General features: G+C 39.8%; 1 protein-coding gene and 2 pseudogenes across 1 annotated transcript in view; 1 reads left to right on the forward strand and 2 right to left on the reverse strand.

Annotated features, from left to right (window-relative positions):
* Nucleotides 1-280: 280 nt before the first annotated feature.
* Nucleotides 281-4,918, forward strand: LOC128561067 (L-lactate dehydrogenase A chain-like; annotated as a pseudogene).
* Nucleotides 4,919-7,669: 2,751 nt separating this feature from the next.
* Nucleotides 7,670-16,962, reverse strand: part of CREBL2 (cAMP responsive element binding protein like 2) — a 32,000-nt gene continuing 22,707 nt past the window's right edge. The window contains exons 2-4 of the mRNA XM_053554834.1: nt 12,963-13,160; nt 11,652-11,796; nt 7,670-8,640 (exon numbers count right to left, since the gene is read on the reverse strand). Of these exons, the coding sequence (XP_053410809.1) occupies nt 8,636-8,640; nt 11,652-11,796; nt 12,963-13,160 (348 nt within the window). The 3' untranslated portion in view covers nt 7,670-8,635. The remainder of the gene's footprint in view (nt 8,641-11,651; nt 11,797-12,962; nt 13,161-16,962) is intronic.
* Nucleotides 15,304-16,034, reverse strand: LOC128561068 (mitochondrial inner membrane protease subunit 1-like; annotated as a pseudogene).

Below are 16,962 nucleotides of genomic sequence, written 5' to 3' on the forward strand. Positions count from 1 at the left end.
ATTTTTAGAGAGGAGGTCTCGCTCCGGCTCAGGCTGGTCTCGAACTCATGAGCTCAGGCAATACACCCACCTTGGATTCCCAGAGCACTAGGATTACAGGCATGAGCCACTGCACCTGGCCTTGACAACAGCTTGAAATTAACCATTATGGGAATATTTCCACCCCCAGAAATTGGCAAACACTACAAATCAAGATTTCAAGAGTCAGTTATTAAACATATATTAAATACCAGTATACAACTGGTTACTTTTTACTCAAAAAATGTTCCTAAAAAAAAAAAGTTCCTAAAAAGCTATGCTTACTCAAAATGTCATTGGCACATTTTCTTTTTTTTTTAATTTTTTGAGACAGAGTCTCAAGCTGTCGCCCTGGGTAGAGTCCTGTGACATCATAGCTCACAGCAATCTCCAACTCTTGGGCTCAAGCAATCCTCTTGCCTCAGTTTTTCTATTTTCAGTAGAGACAGGAATCTCACTTTTGCTCAGGCTGGTCTCAAACTCATGAACTCAAGTAATCCATCCACCTCGGCCTCCCACAGTGCCAGGATTAGAGGCATGCCCCACCATGCCGGGCCTATTGGCACATATTTTACTTGTAGAGATCACTCTATTTTCACTTTACCTGATAACAAACGGAGAGCACATTTCATCTGTTTTTTATCTCATCCCCAGGTATATAATGATGTGCTTAATGATCAGGAAAACATTAATTTCACTGAAGAGTAATAATTTAAAGGAACCCCATGGTGAGTCCTTTGCATTTGGAATACTTTGCCCCTATTTTTACTTCAAATATGTTAAACTTGGTGCCCCTCCATCATCTAAATGACTCGTCATCTCCTAAATTGCAGTGTGTTTCTCACAGGGGTTTGTGTTCCTCTGATTCATACTCAAGGTACCCTCCTCCCCACCACTCCCGGAAGAGTGATGCTACTGTAATTCAGCTTTAAAGATACTTTCTTGGCTATTGCTTGATAAGAGTTCTTCTTCTGCCTTGTTGAAAAGGTTCACAGGCATATAGGCTTTTCCTTTTGGTCTGGAGTGGTGAAAAGGTGAGGCCACCTCAACAAGGGAGGAGGAGGCATTGTCAGCTTTCACCCTTTGTTTGGCTTCCCTCTCTTTCCCTTCCCCCTCCTCTTTTTATTGGTGACAGGGTCTTTCTCTGTCATCCCCAGCTAGAGTGCAGTAGCACCATCAGTTTACTGCAACCTCAAACTCTTGGGACTCAAGCTACCCTCCTGCATGGGCCTCCCAGAGTGCTGGGATTACAAGTGTGAGGCATCACCTAGGTCCCTCCTTCCTTTTTTAATGCTCTTGTTTTCCTATGCAGCAGCTGAGGCCTGTCCTGGCCTGAGAAGCGGTAGGTTTAGGGGTCCTTATTTACCTATTTGTTGCCATAAATTGTGTACCTTCTTTTCCTGTGATGTGAAAGGTGGCACAGTCTTTGTTCTGTTGAAGTGGTAAGATCCAGAACTCAGTGTGGGCTTGGGATAGCCTCTTGCCTATTTGGTTGGGGGCTATTTGAGCCTATGTAGCCCAGGCACAGGAGCTGTAGTGTCCACCTTGCCAACTTGATTCTGTGTGGGGTTTAGAAATTGCTTGCCAGGCACAGCTTTCCTTTTCAGGAAGGGGCTGCTGAGGCTCCTTAAGATTGGATTGGGTTCTGTTGGATAATGTCCCTGCCCAAATGTTTATCGTCCTGCAGGGTGAAAATGGCTTGTACCCCAGAGCACCTCATCCCATCCCGTCCAGGAGTGCTTGGGGCACAGTCGCAACACAATAGGTCAATTAGTTGTCTACTTCTTGACCCCCAGGGCTTGTTTTAAGACTTTAGCAGATTCACCTAAGTCATTTCTACAGTCTGACTAGGTATTTCTCCACAGAGAAATGTGAGTCATTAACTCATAACAGTGCCTGAGTCACAATCACCATCTGTGAACCAATCTGAATCTGATGTAGACATTTCCAAGCTGTCTACAGTCTTATAATCATGAGTTCCTCCAGTCCCCTGTGTCCTTTAAAATCATATACTTTGGGGGTCTCAAATGTGCCTGCCCTGGGCATGGCTATGCCAGCCTATACTGGGCCTTTTTCAGTGGTGTATGAGAAAATGAGGGGTGGGGTGGGGCGACCCACAATTTGTAGCATTAACTTATTTCTGTAAATAGTCCCACCATTACTAATTATTAAAAGCTACCAACCTTGCCAGGTGCAGTGGCTTGAGCTGGTAATCCTAACACTCTGGGAGGCTGAGGTGGGAGGATCCCTTGAGCTCAGGAGTTTGAGACCAGCCCCAATAAGAGCGAGAACCTGTCTCTACTAAAAATAAAACAACTAGTCGGGTGTGGTGGCAGGTGCCTATCGTGCCTGCTAATCCGGAAGCTGAGGGAAGAGGATCACTTAAACCCAGGAGTTTGAGGTTGCTGTGAGCTGTGCTATAGCACTCTACCCAGGGCAATAGAATGAGACTTTGTCTTAAAACAAAAGTGAAAAAAAGCTACCTATCTGATGTCACTAAACATGGAGTTAGAAAGAGACTGGCTGTCCTCTGGGAAGCCAGCAAGAGCCAGCTGCAACATACCACTGTTTTGCACCATTTCAAAAATGCACCCCACCCTTGAGCAAATTGGGAAAAAAATATCTCTTCTGGGCAGACATGTGCTGCATATACATACCCCTTGGTAAGCTCAGGGCAGGCGCCCCCTTTCTCCACTCACAGCTTGTTCAGGGGAATGTGAACTAGATTTTAAGGCCATTCTGCTCCTTAACTGGATGCCTTTGGACAGTGCACAATTGGCAGAACCTTACATGGCAGTGCTGGCTCTAAGTCATAACTACCCTGTTAAGTGAAATGGATGGAACAGGGGAAAAGAGAACCAAAGGCCGGGCGCGGTGCTCACGCCTCTACTCCTAGCACTCTGGGAGGCTGAGGCGGGTGGGCAGCTTGAGCTTACAGGTTCAAGACCAGCCTGAACAAGAGCAAGACCCCCCCGTATCTAAAAGTAGCCAGCTGTTGTGGCGGTTGCCTGTAGTCCCAGTCAGGAGGCTGAAGCAAGAGAATTGCCTGAGCCCAAAAGTTTGAGGTTGTTGTGAGCTAGGACACCACAGCACTCTACCTAGAGCAACAAATTGAGACTCTGTCTCAAAAAAAAAAAAAAAAGGAGCTGGAGTCACTGCCGCCGAGTCCTGAGATTGTCTCGTGTACCCCCAACGCCCGCCCAACTTACATTCCCGATCCCTTTTGGTTCCAAGTCCAAAATGGCAACTGTCAAGGATTCTTGACAGTTTCAAGGATCAACTGTCAAGGATCCAAAAAGAGCTGATTCTCAATGTTCTAAAGGAAGAACAGACCCCCCAGAATAAGATTACAGTTATTGGGGTTGGTGCTGTTGGCATGGCCTGCGCCATCAGTATCTTAATGAAGGACTTGGCAGATGAGCTTGCTCTTGTTGATATCATTGAAGACAAATTGAAGGGAGACATGATGGATCTCCAACATGGCAGCCTTTTCCTTAGAACACCAAAGATCATCTATAGGAAAGACTATAACATGACTGCAAACTCCAAGCTGGTTATTATCATAGCGGAGGCACGTCAGCAGGAAGGAGAAGCCGTCTTAATTTGGTCCAGCGAAATGTTAACATCTTTAAGTTCATCATTCTCAATGTTGTAAAATACAGCCCAAACTGCAAGTTGCTTGTTGTTTCAAATCCAGTGGATATCTTGACCTATGTGGCTTGGAAGATAAATGGCTTTCCCAAAAAACGTGTCATTGGAACTGGTTGTAATCTAGATTCAGCCCGGTTCCGTTATCTGACGGGGGAGAGGCTGGGAGTTCACCCATTAAGCTGTCACGATGGGTCCTTGGGGAACATGGAGTCTCTTTTGTGCCTATGTGGAGTGGAGTAAATGTTGCTGGTGTCTCCCTAAAGAATCTACACCTAGATTTAGGCACTGATACAGATAAGGAGCAGTGGAAAGAGATTCACAAGCAGGTGGTTAAGAGTGCTTATGAAGTGATCAAACTAAAAGGCTACACCTCCTGGGCCAATAGACTCTCTGTGGCAGATTTGGCAGAAAGCATGATGAAGAATCTCAGGCGTGTGCATCCAGTTTCCACTATGATCAAGGGTCTCTATGGAATAAAAGACAATGCATTCCTTAGTGTTCCTTGCATCCTGGGACAGAATGGAATTTCAGACCTTGTGAAGGTGACTCTAACTCCTGAGGAAGAGGCCCGTTTGAAAAAGAGTGCAGATACACTTTGGGGGATCCAAAAAGAGCTGTAATTTTAAAGTCTTCTACTGTCATAGCATTTTACTGTCTAGGCTACAACCGGAGTTTAGTTGGAGGTTGTGCATGTTGTCGTTTTTATCTGATCTGTGATTAAAATAGTTATATTAAGATGGTCCAGGAAGAACATCATTGTCCTACAGTTAAAAATGAGAATGGTTTGTAAAACCCTACAGTTGTAAACTGATACTGGATGAACCTTACTCACCCTGTGTAGTCCTGAATGGATTAGTGTAAGACAAACAGTTGCGCCACGGCTGAGGCATCACTGCCAATGCGGCACACGCTGCAGTTGCCCTTTGAACCCGATGTGTGCTAACTGGTGTTATATTACTTCTGGTTCCTTCACCCAACATGCCTGGTCCAGCCTTTTCCCAATCAGTCACATCTGGGGAGCTAATGTATAAATTCCAACATTGCATGTCCTGTGCATAACTGTTCTAAAGGATCTTATTTTGTGTACTGTATTTATCAGTAGTGTACCTTGCCGTATAATGTAAAAAGAAAGATCTACATGTAAACAGTGCAACCAACTACCCAAATGTCATACCAACTGAACTACCCAATAAACCTTGAACGGTGAAAAAAAAAGACAAGACAAAGAGAACCAAGTTACCTAGAAGCCTGAAAGCCTGCCCTATGCAATTAAAAGATAATATTGCCAGCTGGAACACTAGCTGTTCTTAGCACATTAACTAAGCTGCATTTAACTTACCCTAGTTTCGACCTATCCTGACATAATAAAACACTGTGACTCCAAAGAAGACAATTTTTTTCCAGTGTGGCAGTCAATGTGTTAAAATCAGCCTAATTAATGAAGGCCAATATTGCTAAAAAGAGCCTCCAATTGTACCATTCCAAGGATAGATATAATACAGCTAAAAAGACTTGGGAGACGTGGTATCTATAACAGTGCATATTTAGATTTCAGCCCATTAAATGAAAGTATTTATCCTTAGTTACTGAAATCCTAATGGCCAGACACAGGCATAACATGAACAGTTCTTTACTATTTACAGTTTTTTATCGCTTCTATTTAGCCTACTAATTACTCTGTGAAAGTTATCCTCTTCTCTTTTTCTCTAGATGAGGAAGCAGACCGAGATTAAATAATTCATGGTGACCCAAGACCAGTTCCACACTCTTTTTATAACTTTTTGCTTATACACACATATTTTAATAGTATTGTGAAACAGACAAGTGGAGATATCTCTGAAGATATTTTATTTTCTTTTCCATAAAAATATCATTGTACAATGTTCTTCAGAGAAAGAAAAATTCCTTCAATGCTCCCAAAATACCATGTGATTTAATAGTAATCCTCTTCCTTTTCAAAACTAAATATGTAATTGGTAATAAGCAACTGATTTCTTGTGAAATATATAGTATTTATGTTTTCAAATCTTCTTTGCTTTTAATTTAACTAAAGGGAAATCCAGTTTAAACCTGTACTTTTTGTAATTAGCCAAATCAAAGGTACCATAATTCAAGGTTGATAAAATAAAATGCTAAATAGTGATGCTGATAACTACTTTCAATTAGCTGGAAACAGTGATATGAATTTGTTGTGGCAAGATTTAGATATAATAGATTTTAGACAAAATAGAAAAAAAATTTTTGTTAAATTTCAACTATATACTAAAAGTTAACCTGGTCAAACTTACTTCATATTCTATTCAGTTGCTCTAACATATAGCAAGTTGATGCTAAAATAATGACAAGACTATGACTTGTCTAAATACATATATATTTTCCCCTTTACCTTTCTTTGGGGAAAAAAAGAAAAAGAAAACATTACTCTGTTTACTCAGACAGCAAGGAGAAACTGTTTCTTTGAGCCTTCTTTTCAACACAGGTGGGTGGGGTGGGTTGCAGCATTTCACTACCCTGCTCCGTAACTGGAACAGGGAAGGAAGGAAATGCTCCAGCTGTTTTAGTCAGTGAACATTTATTAACATGCTTGGAAGTGGCCAATGTGTGCAGCCAGCACAAATACCCAAAGCAATCAAAACATTCCTTTTTAAAACCAGGGAACTTTCCCTTGGCTTGATCTACTCCAAAATACCACATAGACAGGTTTAGGAATAAACTCAAATGAATAATTCACCTTCACCAAAAATGACACATCCTCTACTTGAGGACAAAGTCACTGCTCATGTAATGATACTAGAGGATCAGGGGAGCAAGCTCAAATGACCCTGTAATTTAGAGTTAGAACCAGAGAAGAAATACTTTCAGCACAATAGAGACATTCCATTGAAGAGCCACATTCATTTTGGAATGTTTACTTTGAAAACAACTCTTCTGGGAATTCAAAAGGTACTAAACAAAGCAACATAAAGTAAATCTTGGGTTGTTTTGCAAAATAAAAACATACAATTGAGTAGACCACATGGCAAAAACATACCTCATTACAACCTGAACACTGTATTTAGAACACTTAAATTCTGTAGGCCTGAAGATCAACAACCCTTAGTCTACCTACATTTATGATCCTAAAAAGACATTAAACACTCTTAAACCCCCAATATTCCAAAACACAGAGAGACCCAATAAGCTGGGCTAGTGGTTTATCAGTAGTCACACACAACTAGACTGCCGTAAATTAGAGATTGCAACCTACACAGAAGGTCTTTAGGAACCCAGGCTAAGGGGAGGCACTTTATTCAAATACACAACCCAAGAGAACAGGGAAAAGTACCTTGTAATCTTCAAGTATATGGTCCATCTCATGTTCTACCTCAAAACTCTCTAGATTATGGTGCCTTCTCTTACCCTGCCAGTTTATAACAAAACATATTTTGTTTGGAACCCAAATATTTGCTTCATTAGAGTGCAGAAAAATTATAATTTAGCTGCAACAAAAAACACAATTCCTGTTTTTACCATGGGAAAGAGAAGAGAGTGATGAAGTGTCTCACCTGGGAAATCAAAAGCTTCCTCAGTCTATCAGAGTGTATCATATTATGACCTTGATTCCTCAACCATCAATCCATTTGGTGGTCAAGAAGAAAGTAAATGTAGCTGCGATGGGAGCCAGAAAGAGCTACTCTGCCCAAATGTAGCTGCGATGGGAGCCAGAAAGAGCTACTCTGCCCAAATGTAGCTGTGATGGGAGCCAGAAAGAGCTACTCTGCCCTTCTGCATGTCTGGCCAGGCCCCTAGCTGTGGTGCAGTGCACAACTCCAGCTTCAGTGCTTTACTCCATAGTGGAGGCCTAGCCAGAGCTAAGCCAGATGTGTGACCACCTGGCTCAGACACATTCGTAAAGAATTCATGTCAGGGAAGCAACTAATTTTTCTGGTTATGGCTACAACTATTAGATCTACTAGCAATTTATCCCTTGTTTTGTTTCAGATTTCAGGACAGGAACTCACATCCTGTTTTCTTAAGAAAAATTCTCCAATTTACTTGAGTACACAGGAAAATGTGTGTGAACATTCACTCTGTCTTCCCCACGTACATATGGATACATACAATAGAAAACACGCACATACACTTGTACAAATTCTAGGTTGTCAAACTAATGTGTGCTGCTGAAATGCCTGACAGATTACTTCTTAATTAAAAATAAAATCTGACAAATTATTCTCCAAGTATGGATTTGGCCCTAGCAAACTTTTATAAATATAGTTTGAGAAGACAGCAACAAAGTTTTAAACATAGGCTGTCTTAAGGGTTTTCCTGATAGATTTCGTTAACATGTGTACTACTTAAAGCAGGCGTATCTTTAAGGATTATAAAAATAGAAATGTATATATTCATTAAAACATATTCACAGCTTATGCTGGAATGGCTCACAGGAGAAATCATGGTTCATGCGGAAAATAAACATTGCTCAAGTAAATACATAGATATAAGATTAGGTCCGTAAAGGCTGAGAACTTAACAGTCAGTAATCAGCTCATTTGGTTTCTCTTTGAAGGGCAATCAAAAACAGGAAAGGAAGTGACACCTAAACACATTTACACATATAATTACATGACTTACATGGAAAGAATATAAATTAACTGATAAAGCAATGTGGAGATAAGGTGCAAAAATATAATCTTTACCCATTTTTCTCTATCCGTGTTTTCAAGCATCACAATGTGTTAAATATCACAGGTGGCAATACCAACCAAAACAACTCTGAACGTTTATAAATTTTCTAAGTGTTGAAAGTTAAAGCAAGATCCTTTGAGACCTATGTTCAAACATTCTGGTAGAAACTGGAGATTTACAGAGATGACTACTGAGCAGTAGGTAGTAAATGGAGTCAAGAAGTACACTCTTGCCCATCCATCCTCCATGGGAATCAGAAAATTGGATTCAATCACTGACTCATCATTTCATATGATCTTCACCCTGAAAAATAAAGTTGCCAGTGTAAGAATGGTTTTGGTTTTGTTGTTGTTTGTTTTCAGACCGCTCCATCACACAAGGTAAACTGCAGTGGTGTTATCACAACTCATTGCAAACTAAAATTCCTGGGCTCAAGTGATCCTCCTGCTTCAGCCTCTCAAGTAGCTGGGACCATAGGTCCATACTACCACATCTAGCTATTTTTTTCTATTTTTGGTGGAGATGGGGTCATGCTCTTGCTGAGGCTGGTTTCAAACTCCTCACTTCAAGTGATCTTCCTGTCTTAGCCTTCCAGAATGCTAGCACTACACAGGCATGAGCCACCACACCTGGCCTGTAAAAATGTTTTTAAAGTCAATGAACTTTGGTTATGTTTTTAAATGCATGCTATTTTTTTTTTCAATTCACCATCTATAGAAAGGCTACTTTTTAAAGATATAGTCTGAAAGAAAAAAGAGCTGACTTGGTTTTTCTCATTAATTTAGATTAAGGTAAATGTTATCTCATCTAGGAAAAGTTATCAAAAAGCAAATTTTTTCAGCTCGGCGCCTGTAGCTTAAGCAGCTAAGGCACCAAGCCACATACCACCAGAGCTGGCGGATTCAAATCCAGCCCAGGCCTGCCAAACAACAGTGACAACTACAACCAAAAAATAGCCACGCGTTGGGGCGGGCAACTGTAGTTCCACCTACTTGGGAGGCTGAGGCAAGAGAATTGCTTAAACCCAGGAGTTGGGAGGTTGCTGTGAGCTGTGACGCCACAGCACTCTGCCAAGGGGGACAACTTGAGGCTCTGTCTCAAAAAAAAAAAAAAAGAAAAGCCAATTTCTTCAATTTTATAAAAAAAATTTTAAAAGACAATTTATAACATTTCCTTATAACTATTTCAAGTGCTCCCAGAATAGTCACAATGAAGAAATAAACACATGACATCATCATTCTAAAATCTTTCCAGTTTCTTCAAAAAGTGGTGCTGGAAAAACTGGATACCCACATGCAACACATGGACCCCCTACCTCATGCCATATAGAGAAATTAATTCAAAAATGGGTCAACAACCCAAATAAAAGAACTAAAATCATAAAATGCTTAGAAGAAAACAGAAGATAAACCTTCCTGACCTTGTGTTTGCCAATGCAGTCTTAGATATAACACTGGTAAGTGTGAATAAAAAAAGACAGAGAAACTGGACTTTCTCAAAATTAATAACTTCTGGGCATTAAAGGACACTATCAAGAAAGTGAAAAGACAGTCTAGAATGGGATAAAATACCTGAAAATCATGTATCTGATAATGTTCCAGTATCTAGAATAAAGAAAGAGCTCTTACAACTCAATAAGAAAATGAAAAACCACCTAATTAAAACATGGGCATGAACTTAGACATTTCTCCAAAGAAGACATACAAATGGCCAAAAAGCACATGGGAAGATGTCCAACATTATTAGTTATTAGAGCAATGCAAATCAAAACCACAGTGAAATAACACTTCACACCCACCAGAATGGCTACAACTTTAAAAAATGGAAAATAAGTGTTGGTGAAATGTGGAGCAATCGTTAACAGTAAGACATTGGTGATAGAAATATAAACCACTGTGGCAAACAGTTTGGCAGTTCCTCAAAAATTAATCATAGAATTACCATATGACCTGGTAATGTGACTCCTAAATACATATCCAAAAAAATTTTAAATTAGGTACGCAAACAAATATCATATATACACGTTTATAACAACATTGTTCAGAATTGCCAAAAGGAGCTGGGTGTGGTGACGGGCACCTGTTGTCCCAGCTACTCTAGAGGCTGAGGCAAGAGAATCACCTAAGCCCAAGAACTGGAGGTTGCCAAGAGCTGTGATGCCATGGCACTCTACCGAGGGCACCAAAGTGAAAAGGGTGGCGCCTGTGGCTCAGTGAGCAGGGCGCCGGACCCATATACCAATGGTGGTGGGTTCAAACCCAGCCCTGGCCAAACTGCAACAAAAAAATAGCCGGGTGTTATGGCAGGCACGCGTAGTCCCAGCTACTCAGGAGGCTGAGGCAAGAGAATCACCTAAACCCAGGAGTTGGAGGTTGCTGTGAGCTGTGATGTAATGGCACTCTACCAAGGGATAAAGTGAGACTCTGTCTAAAAACAAACAAACAAAAAAAGAATTGCCAAAAGGTAGAAACAAATGTCCATCAATGGATGAATGGATAAATATCTTGGTATACATATACACAGAAATATTATTTGGCTATAAAAAGGAACATAGTACTAATACAAGCTATAATGCGGATGAACCTTAAAAACATTATGCTAAGTAAAAGAAGCCAGACATAAAAAGTTACATCCTGTATAACATTCTGTTGATATGGACTATCCAGAGTAGGTAAATCCTAGAGATGAAGCAGATTTGTGGTTGCCAGGGACTGGGGGTGAGGGGTAGAAGAACTAATGGATTCAAGATTTTCTTTTGGGGTGATTAAATGTTTTGTAACTAGATAGAGATGGTGATTATACAACATTGTGAATGTACTAAATGCCTCTGAACTTTTACTTCAAAATATTTAATTTAATGTTATGTGAATTTCACCTCAACTTAAAAAAATTCTAGTATGGGCTAGGGAGAGCCTAGACTAGGTGAAGATAAGTTCCACCATGACAGTTGTGTGACTCTGGGCACCTTAACGGCCTCTCTACTATTTCCTCATTTATAAAATAATAAGTATACTTACTTAACACAATTATTGGAGGAAATATTTAGGATAAATATGAAAGTACTTTGTAAATTATGAATCAAAATGCAAACAAAAGGCAGAACTATTAATAAAAACTAGATTAGTGCTACTCTGTCATCTATTGCTCTTTATAGACTCCACTTAAAATGCATTTCCATATTTAGACTCTAATGCCATTTCACTTATTAGTGTATTACGAATGACATCAACATTTTATTTGAAGACATACTAAGGACAGGAATCCTACCTTGAGAGACTCCCTTAAATATAAATTCTCCTATGAATTGTACTCACAGGAATTGCTATTAGCATCTGTCTTCCCCGCCTTGGGATGCCTACTTGAGTTCTGCTGAGATTTGTTCTGCTCTTCTCCAGTGAGTAGGGCCTTTATTTCAGAAGGGATTTTTCCTTGGTCCATTGCCATACACCACTGCTTGTACTGAAAAGTGTAAAATATATGTAAGTAAAATTTTATTCATCAGAGCTCAGAAACCACTGGTACAAACACTGGACATAAGAAAGAACTCCTGTGACTAGAGGTCAAGGTGGCTGCTAGAAACCCTACCCTCCATGATATTATCTCTTTATAACCTAGAATGTGTGTGCATCTTTCAGAAGAGCATGGAAAAACTGCTGATGAATGTTCTTGTGATGCACTGGAGTGTTGCACAGATTTAAACGGCCCCTCTGGTTGAAAATATACCTCACAATGCGCCACTAATTAGAATTCTTCTATTTTTTTTTTACAATTGTCACAGTATTATTTGTATTCCCCAAATAAATACATTTGCGTAATCTTTCTCTCTTTCACAACCATTAAACATCTACCTGCCAGAGTGTATACTAGGGACGGTGGGAGGTTACTAGAGACTTTGGGAGTATACAAGAACAAAGCAGACCAAAGATTCTGCCCTCCACTAGCTTATATTGCAGAAAATAAGAAATGATTTATAGCGGAGGTCAAATTCCACATATTAAAAAAAATCTAATGAATAGTGTATATGTGGACAATTCATGTCCCTCTTTTCACGTCCCAACCTTATTCTCTTCTTTTCTAAAAACTTAAGGTAGCCTACCTAGTATTCCTACTTGTCACCTCCTCTCTGAGCTCAAAGTAATGGGGTTTCGATTCTGTTTCATCTGTTTTACATACCTACAATGACTACCCAAGTTAAACACAAATGGTATGCTAAACATAGTTACATATTGTTATGTTACTTTTTCCACTTAGCAATATGTGAATATCTTTCTACATTAGCAAATATATATGTGCACTGAGATTTCTACTGACTACAAAGTAATCAGTTCAATATATGAATACAGTATAATTTAGTTAAACCCTCCTCTATTGTACACATGGCTGGGTTATTTTCCATTTTCTTCTCTCATAAATAAACCCTCAATGAAATAGCCAGGTACATTCCACTCCCACCAGCAGTGTAGGAAAATGTCTATTTGCCTATATTCTAGCTAAGACATTAACATTCTTTACAATCTTTGCCAACTCAATAATTGAAAACTGGTATCTTCATGTTTTAATGTATTATTTCTTTGACTGCTAAGTTGAGGTTGATTTTTTTCATTTATGTACTGACATTTTCTTACCATTTCCAGTTCCTCTCTGAGGGCACATATAGCTCTTTCTCGACTGGATACCAATTCTTCCAAATACTGATATCTGAGCTTTTTTCTGGCCCTGCATTCTCTTGCACTTTGCCGGCTCCTCTCAAGTTTTGCCTTCAAGTCAATTTTGGCTGGTTTCCGACCACGCTTACCTGGCTTCTTTACTTTGCCTCCAACCACCTTTAGCAAGAGAGAGAAGAAGTAATTTTTTTTTTTTTTTTTTTTTTTTGCTTAGTTCTGTGTATAGAAAAGTGACTATGGCTTCATGTTAGCAAAGAGAACATTTATAAATAATAAATAAGTGAAGCCTATGGAACTAAGAAAGCATAATCTAAGAAAGCTTAAAAGAAAGAGCCTCTTGACTCAGCCTCCCAAGTAGCTGGGACTACAAGCACCTGCCACAACATCTAACTATTTTTTAAAGACAGGGTCTCACTCTCGCTCAGACTGGTCTCAAACTCCTGAGCTCAAGCAAATGACCTGCCTCAGTCTCCCATAGTGTTAGGATTACAGGCGTGAGCCACCACACCCAGCCAGCAGTCACTTTGAAAGGGAGTACATTAATTCCGATAAAGCCATTGTTCAAAGCTTTTTGGGGAAGTACTATTGGAGCCAGTTTTCATAAGCCATAACAAAATATGTCCCAAATAGCCGGGCGTTGTGGCGGGCACCTGTAGTCCCAGCTGCTCGGGAGGCTGAGGCAAGAGAATCGCGTAAGCCCAAGAGTTAGAGGTTGCTGTGAGCCATGTGACGTCATGGCACTCTACCCGAGGGCGGTACAGTGAGACTCTATGTCTCTACAAAACAAAACAAAACAAAACAAAACAAAATATGTCTCATTATTTAGAGCTAAACACTATTCTCTAAATTACCAAACAATGTGTGATTATCCACTGTATTTCTCTGACAAAGTTCTGAATGATGTCTAGCTCCTTCTGAAAATCACCCTCAGAGAATAAAAATGTTATACTTTTCAGTGTATGGACAAGAATATTCCTAAGATTTTTTTTTGGCCGGGGCTGGGTTTGAACCCGCCACCTCCGGCATATGGGACCGGCGCCCTACTCCTTGAGCCACAGGTGCCGCCCTATTCCTAAGATTTTAAAAGCAATTCTGAAAGAGAAAATGGAAAACTCAAACAGTGGCAAATCACTGGAATAAATGTAGAAAGAAGACTTCCAAGCTAGCAAAACTCAAAGGGTCAATATTTGGATATAAAAAAATCTGATTTATTTGAAATCACTATTAGCATCACAGCGACTCTATAAAGATGAGCTCATTAGTGTGATAAGTATAATGGTTAGGTCAAGGATATCAAACTCTGACCAGCTACAGAGGGTCACACCTGTAATCCTAGCACTTTAGGAGGCTAAGGTGGGAGGATCACTTGTGGTCAGGAGTTCAAGACCAGCCTGAGCAGCATAATGAGACTCCTGTGCCTCTATTAAAAAAAAGAGAAATCAGCTGAGCATGGTGGTGCACACCTGCAGTCCCAGCTATTTTATCAGGGGGGGATTGCCTGAGCCCAGGAGCTGGAGGTTGCAGTGGGCTATGATGATGTCACTGTCCTCTAGCCAGGGCAACAGAGCAAGACCCTGTCTCAAAAAAAAAGAAAAAAGAAAACCAGAAAACCAATGCAAATCAGCCACCTTTTCCAATCCTGTGTCATATCATGACAACCAGCTGTATTTAGCATTTTATGGGGTGGCTCTGACATAAAACATAGTATGTCAAGGTTCTGGGGGAAAAAATCTGTCTTTTACACCATCACCTTAAAAGCTAGCTGCTTCAGTATAGCTCCCAAGATAGTTTCAATTTTTCAAAAACTATTCTTTTTGGCGGTGCCTGTGGCTCAGTGGGTGGGGCGCCGGCCCCATACACAGAGGATGGTGGGTTCAAATCCAGCCCTGGCCAAACTGCAACAAAAAAATAGCCGGGCGTTGTGGCAGGCGCCTGTAGTCCCAGCTACTCGGGAGACTGAGGCAGGAGAATCTCCTAAGCCCAAGAGCTAGAGGTTGCTGTGAGCTGTGACGCCACGACACTCTAGTGAGGGTGACAGAGTAAGACTCTATCTCAATAAAATAAAATAAATAAAAAAACAGTTCTTTTAGAGTTTTTCTACTCTACACCATCCTTCTGGCTTTATTCCAATATAACAATATATATCTCTGAGATGGTACCAACTGCAGGATGATCTAATAGATGATCCAAATGTCACTAAATTGTTAAATTATGCTTCTATTATGTCTCATCAATTAAATAATTTTAGTATTTTGAAATCAGCCTGCATTGAAACAGTGTATTTGTTAGAGTTTTTTTGTTTTGAATAGCAAATAGTTTATTGGTAAGTACATGTTTTCAACGGCAGTAATAAATTCACCTGAACAGGGGACAATAATCAAGTCAAAAGAATACATTTTTGCTAATCATCAGAAAATCTGTATCCCTTAGGGCTGTCATGTAGAAATCCAAAATCACTGAGAGGCCAAATCTTAAAGAAGATCCGTCCTCTTATTAGTCCATGTGGAACAGGTCCATAGTACCTCGAATCTGCAGAATTCTGTAGATTGTCACCTTCAAACAAACATGACCTGTTGGCACATAACTATGGCTTTTAAAGAAATTGGATGAACTAGTAGTGAGGATTTTGCCTCCTTTCAAACCAATTACTCTTTTACAAATATTTGATTTTGGATCACTTGGGCTTTTTGCAATCAAATGTCACCTCTTTGGATACTACAGAAATGTTGACTAAGATTTTCTGCAAAGACAATATCTGAATTTTTTTTTTTGGCCGGGGATGAGTTTGAACCCGCCACCTCTGGCACATGGGACGGGCGCCCTACTCTTTGAGCCACAGGAGCCGCCCCAATATCTGAATTTTTAATTGTAGGCTCCATTGATGGTCCAGAACACGTAACACCACCACCAACGTATTCAAAAGCACAATGAGCTAGCTATACAGCCGTACTGAATAGTATAGTTAGCAAGTCGAAAGATTTTTCCCAGAACACCACAAAGCATAGTTCTGCCACCATTGGCCACAGGTTTGTTCTACAGAACATTCAATTTTTAGAGAAGTTGCAGAGCTTCAAGAAAAAAAAAAATCTAAAGCACATCTCAAAGCATAAGTGGGTGATCCATGATTTCAGATTCCTCTGTCCCCAAAGAACCCCAGAAGACCCTCCTATTGTTAGTTTTTAAAAAGCAATATATTACAGCATAAACCCATGTTTATAGTTGAATAAATGGATAATGACAGCTATTCTTTATGTCGTAAAATGAGTCACCAATCATACAACACTATAATGCAATATATTCATATTTTAATTAATTCAGGACTGGCTGCCTTTGAGAAGCTAGCAAGAGAACCCAGTGCACCTCATGGACTTAAAAGTGAGTTTTTGAAACAAATCTAGCACAGCCATAAAAATATCAAACAAAAGCTAGAACCTTTTGTTTAGTTTTCATGGTAGCAAAATATTTAAATTGGAAGTATTTTATTTCTTGTTTTATTAGAAAGGCATAGTAAATGAATCCAAGATTCCTGTATTTTATGTCATTTCCTGTGAAATTAAATTTAAAACCACATAACCACCACTTCTCTACTCAGTAATAAGCTAAACTTTTTGGCTTTTGGTGCCAGCTAATGCTTTAAGTTTTCAAGAGAGTCAAGTATATTACAGAATTTTTGTAATTCTTAAGTATAATAATGTATATGAGAGTACTAGTAAAGAGAACATTATACAAATGTAGGTTAGTACACCAGTTATCTTAACAATTGAACTTTATGTATTTCATAAGTCATGAAATTAAGGAACAGATAGTGGAAGTTAATTAGGAAACAAGAACCAAAAGCTAAAACTAAAATCAAAGGCTGAGATGGGTAGACTGAGTGAAGGAGTTTGAGACCAGCCTGAGCCAACAGCAAGACCTTGTCTCTAAAAACAGGCAGGCTTTGTGATAAGCACCTGTAGTCTCA

Source organism: Nycticebus coucang, chromosome 12 (genome assembly GCF_027406575.1).
Source record: "Nycticebus coucang isolate mNycCou1 chromosome 12, mNycCou1.pri, whole genome shotgun sequence".
Classification (NCBI taxonomy): domain Eukaryota; kingdom Metazoa; phylum Chordata; class Mammalia; order Primates; family Lorisidae; genus Nycticebus; species Nycticebus coucang.